The 7,371-nt window shown below is 44.5% G+C and overlaps 1 protein-coding gene across 1 annotated transcript; it reads left to right on the top strand.

Annotated features, from left to right (window-relative positions):
- The first annotated feature begins 726 nt into the window (after nucleotides 1-726).
- Nucleotides 727-7,129, top strand: LOC139722100 (uncharacterized). Its single transcript, XM_071633423.1, has 2 exons — nucleotides 727-873; nucleotides 3,955-7,129. Exon 2 carries the CDS (start codon nucleotides 3,980-3,982, stop codon nucleotides 7,127-7,129), a length of 3,150 nt encoding a protein of 1,049 aa, XP_071489524.1. The 5' UTR covers nucleotides 727-873; nucleotides 3,955-3,979.
- The last annotated feature ends 242 nt before the right edge of the window (nucleotides 7,130-7,371 follow it).

Consider the following 7,371-nt stretch of genomic DNA (forward strand, 5'->3'; position numbering starts at 1 on the left):
AGTATCTGCAGTGTATATTGCAGATATTCCCGACAGTAGGCCTATAAGGCGCATAATAAAGGTCAAATACCTTCAGCCTTCACACTGTCATTAACCTCTTTGTTTCTATTTATTAGGGCCAGCAGCGAGGGAAATATTAGCGTTGAGCTCAGGATAGTAAAGCATTTAACAAAGTACAGTGCATTATCTATTACAAAACTAGGAAGAAAAGCGTGGTATACACAACTTTGGGTCCTTCCATTTCATAAAAGATGTTAGGATGGCAACTCTTGCTGGAATGGCAACTTCCAATAGCAACAGCCAATCAGGAAGCTGGATTCTTGTCATTGTCATGGCAATTGCCATTTCAGCAACTTTTTTTATGAAACGGGGCCCAGATACCGTGGGTACAGACTCTGAGACGACCTCCGCACCAATGCTAGTTACTAAATTCGGCCGGACGCAAAGGACATGATGTGAGCCCTCTATAGTCCAAACAACGCACTCCATAATATTCTTTGCAATCACAGATATTATATCTGTGTTTGCAATGCACTGACAAATGACTGCATGGAGTTACAATGTACCAAAGAGATTATCTCTTTGCAATGTACTCACATTCGTACGCTTGCTTTCGTCGGTGGAACTACTTTAGTAGCATGGGGAGAGCTGCTTACTGGCCGCGCTGCATGTGCATCGAGAAGCTAGCAGCGCAGCGGTCAGCCCCACACGTGTAAAACAGTGCATGCAGTGAATCTCGATCAGTGAGTTTGTCTACAAGTGTGGCGTGAGAGCCAGCTAATTTAGCTGTTCTACCAAAATTCGGCTCTGCTAGAGTGAGCTCATATGAGAGTCTGAATAGGACCATTTGCACGTAAAGCAGAATGTATGTTGGTAAGTTGTAGTCACTAGACCTAGATCTAGTTGTACCTGGTCCTGGCCTGGTAATGCAGTGGCGTCAATGCAGCATTCAGTACCAGTAGAACCTAGAAAACCGGTAAATTTAATTTACTCGGTAGAACTGTGTGTAGAGTTCTGTAGTAGAACCAACAGATGTTAGATGTAGAATATCTAGCCTGACCAGACGCCATGCGAAGCACAATAATGCAGTAGATATTGCCAATAAATGGCAATGGATTGTAAAATTAATGTGCTGCTACTGACGTACTGCTGAGTGCTGGTATTAAATAAATGAAATGCAAATCTAATGTAATTTTATGTACAAGTAGTCAGTACTGTGTGCATACTAAACGAACATTCACGCATGCGACTACAACTAAGTTAAGTACGCACAGTGGTTTTGCATTCTTCACTGGGGATTTGAAGATGCCTAAGGGTATACTGAAAAACCCAATAATAAACATTGACCATGTGCAGGCATGTGGGATCTCGCATTGGTAGTGTGCACGTGTGTGTGTACAGCGACTACAGGTACTACATAACGTTACATGTATAATGTGTGTGCATAATGGAAGCACTTACGGTATGCCACACCGTTGCTGTAATGGCATTCCCCCTGGCCCTGTGCGGCGTGATCGAGCAGAGACAGGCTGCTGTACATTGATGACTGTAGTTTCAAGTTTGTTCATGGCGGAATCAGGGGTGCCCCCATTGGGACCCAGGGGAGGGGGTGGGGAGGGGTCCTAGTGGGGCGTAAATTGTACATTTTCTGATCTTCTTCTTGAAAACCCTATGGATGATGAATTTTCACCAAACTTTGCGGGTAGCATTCCTAGGGGGATAGAATCTCAATTCCCTCAAATAGGCACAATGCCCCTCCTGGGGGGCCACAAGGCGAGCCCAACCAACCCCCAGTAAGGAATTTTTCATGATTTTCTTTAGAACCAGAAGTTACATGTAATACAATGAGTTAGTATATTGATGGCTGTTGACAGTATTGTTTCAACAGCAAACTTTGAGGGGTGCCCCCCACATCACTCAAATTGCACCAGACGTGAGAACTTGGAGAAAATAATAATAAACCTCCAAAAATATTCGCCGTAACGGACGTCTTGCTGTCCATAACGGACGTCTTGCCGTCTGTCAATCGTCCGTCATCTGTCCATCTTAAATCGTCCATCTGTCGTCCGTCCGTAATGCTACAAAAACTTGAATAACTCTCTACTGAGGATTTAAATCTCAGTCAAACTTGGAGGGGGGAGTGGTTTAAACACGAAGTTACACATTTTTCCAAACATGAAGTTTACCTCAAGGCCAAAGGTCATAGGCAGGGATCAATGAAATTAAGGGCCCAAGTTTTTATGCCGCGTTTCGATTATGGCTCAAAACTTGTGATGTGTATGTCAGTTTGTGACCAAACTTGGATGGTAGATGTCACTTGGAGAGTTGAAGGTGAGTACGAGGTCAAAGGTCACAGACAAGTGTAAACAAATTTTATTGCCCAATGTTAAAGGGAGTGTACAGTACCGGTATTGGTTGAGGTGGGGATTCATGTTTTGAACATTCCTAACTGAGATAATGAGAAAACTCTAATGAAATATGAAAGGGCATGTAAATAATCAAGAAGGATTCAATGTTTATTTGATGAAAATTGGTTTTCAAATGGCTGAGATATCCAAAAAAGTGGCAATAATAAAAGGTGACAGGCTACGCCTTTCAATGAGATCTCTTTGTTTCACCTTGTTTTGTGATATCTCAGCCATTTTAAAACCGATTTTCATCAAACTAAGTTTTGATACCCCTTTGAATTCCATGCTCTTTGACATCTCATAGAGACGTTTCTGAATATCTCACAAAATGTTAAAAGCGGTTACAGCTCGTTATTCCAAAGGTTCGTTATTCCGAAGGCTCTTTAGTCCGAAGATTTGTTATTCCGAAGGTTCGTTATTCCAAATTTCACTTTCGGATTAACAAATCTCCGGAATTAGGAACCTCCGGAATAACGCCACAAATGTTCAGATTAACGACCCCTTTTTCATTTTCGGATTAACGAACCTCTAGGTATAGGGAATTTGCGTGTTTTGGATTAACGAAGCTTCGGAATAACGAACCTTCAGAATAGCGAACCTTCGGAGTAATGAACAAACCCGTTAAAAGCTACATTCTCGCCTCCACCAGAACTGTACACACCCTTTAAGTTTTTATGGCGCGTTTCGATTATGGCTCATAACTTTTGATCTTACTTCCTTTTGTGACCAAACTTGGATGGTAGATGTCTCTTTGGGAGTTGAAGTTCATCACAAGGTCAAAGGTCATAGGCGTGGTCAATGAACTTCCAGGAGGTAGAAAAACATTAATTTCTTCTACGTGAATGGGAGAGACACATTTTGGCTTTTCCCTTATTTATCAACATCTCAGCCATTTCAAAATCAGTTTTCGTCAAATAAACATTGAATCCCTCTTGGAATTAATGCTCATTTATATTTCATAAGAGCTTTCTCTTCATCTAACCAAAAATATTAGAAACCTGAAGTTACACCTGTAAGGTCCCAACCAGAACTATACAATCCCTTTATTATGTCAAGTGGCCATGGATCTACATTGCAAATACTGCGCTCTCCTGAATAAACATGACTTTTGATTCCATAACTTTTTCATTTTTTTTTTTCTATTTGCATGCGTGAGATGCAAGGTGGGGGGAGGGAAACCACATTAATTTGATTCCAAATGCATTGGGGTACTACATGTAGTCTTCAAGTTATATCCTCTAAACTTGATTTTACATTAGTCACAAAATGGCATTTATGTTTCATTTGATACATTACATGGACTTGGTTTGACTTTTGGAAGTTATTCTACTTAGTAATTAACAACTGAAAAAACGAACTCAGTTCTAGGATTGTATTTACAGATATCTTAGCATGTTACATGTGAATTTGAAAGTCAGTTGGTGTTTCCAACAAAGTTACAACCGTCTACAGTGAGAAAGCCATGATTGCATACCCTTGATTTTGCTGATCTGATCACCTATCCTGATTTTCTTCTCATTTACTGTTTTATTTTTCCCTTGTTCAGGCAGAACTGGCAGGAGGACTTGAACATGAGTGACACGAGTGAAGAAGAGACCCAGGTCAAGATGGAGCCATCATCCTCCGACGAAAGCAGCTTGACGAGTGATTCAGACGACACTAGTGCAAGGGACAGAGTGTCTCCCTTTCCTGCCTCAAAGGAAGTGGATTTGCCTTCATGTGTTCAAGAAAAGGAGGATCAGACAAGAGGACGGCCTCCTGAAGACAGTGAACTTCTTGATAGTGTCACTTCGTCCGCAGATGGCTCAACTGACAGTAGTAGGGATGATGATGATGATGATAATACAGATGATGACCATGCGGGCAGTGGAGCGGATGATACTGCAGATGATGATGCATCCAAAGAGATCTCAGAGCAGTCATGTCATGAAATAAGCAGACAACGTCCAGTCCGCGAGAACGAAAAGGCCCGCAAAGGAGATGGACGAGAAAGTGGAGAGAGCTGTGATGAGTCTTCCATAAATGACTGGGACATGCAGATATACCGATGCATGAAGTGTGGTATGGCATTCAGCCAGCACAACCATTTGGTAAAACACCTCCTCGTGCACACCTTCAAGTGTAAGCAGTGTGGCCAGCAGTTCTCTTCAGACGAGGATCTCCTAGAACACGAGGACTCCCACAGGGTGGGGAAGCCCCAGCAAACACCTGAAAAGTCGGACCAGAGACCTGGGAAGTCCCAAGTGCAGAAGCATGTCTGCCATGAATGCGACCTTGAATTCTGCAATGTAGCAGAACTTCTATCACACTGGGGGAAACATATCTTTGCCTGCTCCTTCTGTAGGAGGACTTTCACCAGCCACGCAGGCCTTCTAAAGCACGAGAGTGAGCACACTCAAGCTGATTTTTCCTGCAAGGACTGCGGGAAGGTTTTCCAACGCGTGAGCAATCTCAAGGTGCACATGATGAAGTATTGTCAAGGGAATCCCGGCAGTGCTGATGGGACAGACTCTGAAAATGACAGTGAAGATGACAAATCAAAGGCAAAGGAACCCGTGGGACAGAAAAATCTGTTTGATCTGTTTAAGCTGCCTGTAAAGGAGGAGGTCTTAGATGAAGAGGGCACATCAGGCCAAGCTCAATCATCTTTACCGCATCATTCCAATACTTGCCACGATGTTGAGGTAGACGATTCAGATGATGATGTCATCATTTGCGGCGAGACCTACACCGAACCTCCAAGAAATTCTGTTTATTTTAACTGTTCAAAGTGTCCTCAGGCCTTCTCTAGGGAAAGTGATTTTGTGAGGCACATGAAGACACATTCATCTGAGAAACCAAAGAAATCCTGTAGTGAGGCAGCCAAAAAGATAGCCAGCCCGGGAAGAAGGCATGAGGCTAGTAGCTCAGACTTTAAGTGTGAAACTTGTCAAATATCGTTTGCAACTGAAAGAGATCTGCAGAAACACATGTCCAAACACAAGTACCTCTGTGACAAGTGTGACCAGACTTTCACTTCCATCAAAAAGCTGAAACACCATATTGCCCTCCACAATGCTGATCAGACACACGAATGCAGCATCTGCCATCGACAGTATGCCAAGGCAAGTTTCTTGCAAAGACACATCTTCTTGAGACACCCCAATGCCAAACGGGTCTCCTCTCAACAGAGACGCAAGGCCCAAGTCACATCTGGGGGGGAAAAGGTGCCCTCTAAGAGTCATGTGGTTCAGAAGAATGTTCCTTCCAAGTTTGTGCCTTCATCACCCAAGAGGATACTTGCTTCCCCAAGGAAGGACCATGCAAGTGGTGGACATAATACTCAGACGGGAAGCCCCTCTAAGAAACGCAAGTTTGCTAGTCTGAGTGATAAAGAGTTGTACACTATGGTGGATCCTGCAGAACATCAAGTAACAGCAAGGCATGCTCAGTTTACATGCAAACCTTGCAAGAAGTCATACAGTAGAAAGGGCGATTTAACCAAACACCTGACCAAAGTGCATGCTATGAAGTTCACTGGTCACAAATTCCCAGACAGTCTGGGACCCACCAAAGAGACACTAGATGCTGTCCAGAAAAGGAGGTCACCAAGTAAGGTTGCTGCAATTACAGGAAAACATAAGAGACAGGAGGTTGAGCAGAAAGAGGTTTCAGAGACTGCAGACATCAAGTCTGGTGATCAGGATCGCAAATCTCGTAAACAAGGTCTTCCTCAAGGCAATTCAAAATCCAGCAGTCACAAGGTCAAGACGGATTTCACCTGTAAAAAATGTGGGAAAAGCTTCAGCTCCAGAGGGGACTGTGAGAGACACAAGAATTCTGGTGTTTTCATGTGCCCAAAGTGCCAGCGGTTCTTTACAACATGTGCCAGCCTCAAAGAGCACAAGCTAAGCTACCATGGTCAAGTCAACAACTCTCAGGGCAAGGGAGTCAGGGATGCAGAGGAGGAGAACGGCAAGGGTGTCAAGGTCAAGATAACTGGCAAGGGCAGGGAGGAAACATCTGTAGTAAGTGTATCCGAACAGCGCGACCAGCAGTTGCAGTGCGGAACTTGCAAGAAGCAGTTCAAGAGGCGGTGTGACCTGTCTCGTCATGCCAGCAGTTGCCAGGTTTTGAGCAGTGATGATGACAGTGAGACTGAGAATACAGTGAGCCTCCCCAGCAGGCGACAGCAGGGTCTCAGATCCAGTGATCATGCATTGAGCAATACTGGAAGGAGGTGGTCCGATTCAAGGAGGGACAGCGTAGAGGCTGCTGGTCCAGCAAAGCCAGTGTTTTCCCCGAAGCGCCCAGTACCAGTAGCCCTCAAGTTCACCTGCAATGTCTGCAGTAAGGCGTTCAAAGAGCTGGAGGAACTGACCAAGCACCAGCAGGTCGCCAAGCACACTGCTGGTAGGAAACGGAAAGCGCCCCCACCTGCAGCCGCTGTAGGAGCTGCAGCCTCCAGCAGTAATGAGGAATACAGCTGCGAGCTCTGCCAGGAGGTCTTCAGCACAGAAGCTGAGCTGGAGGAACATCAGGAGTACCACACCCTCAGTGAGTTTGGCAGTGAGGCCAAGGACGAGTGGGACGAAACCATCGTCAGCCAGCGCAGCCTGATGGTGAAGCGGAAGAAGGAGCTTCGCGAGGAGCTCTTCATTTGCCGCTTCTGCGACCAGACCTTCTCCTCCCTTGAACATGTCCACAGACATGAACGTTCTCACCCTTATTTGACCTCCTAGTTTCTCTAACGCTGAGTTATAATTGATTTATGTCTAATTATTGAGTGTTAACTCCACTCAGTTTGTTGAGAATGTTTCATCCGACTTTATTCGAGATCATCATTTATAATCAGTGACTAACTAATAACACCACCCAAATCATAACAACCATCCTAGCCATAGCCCCACCCCACCCCACATTGCATGCTTCGATATTACATGTTTTTACATCCTCTCAAGATTTGACACATCTTTCGAGGGCT

This window comes from Diadema antillarum, unplaced genomic scaffold, assembly GCF_040938485.1.
Source record: "Diadema antillarum isolate AM-2024a unplaced genomic scaffold, OU_Dant_1.0 scf00000014, whole genome shotgun sequence".
Classification (NCBI taxonomy): domain Eukaryota; kingdom Metazoa; phylum Echinodermata; class Echinoidea; order Diadematoida; family Diadematidae; genus Diadema; species Diadema antillarum.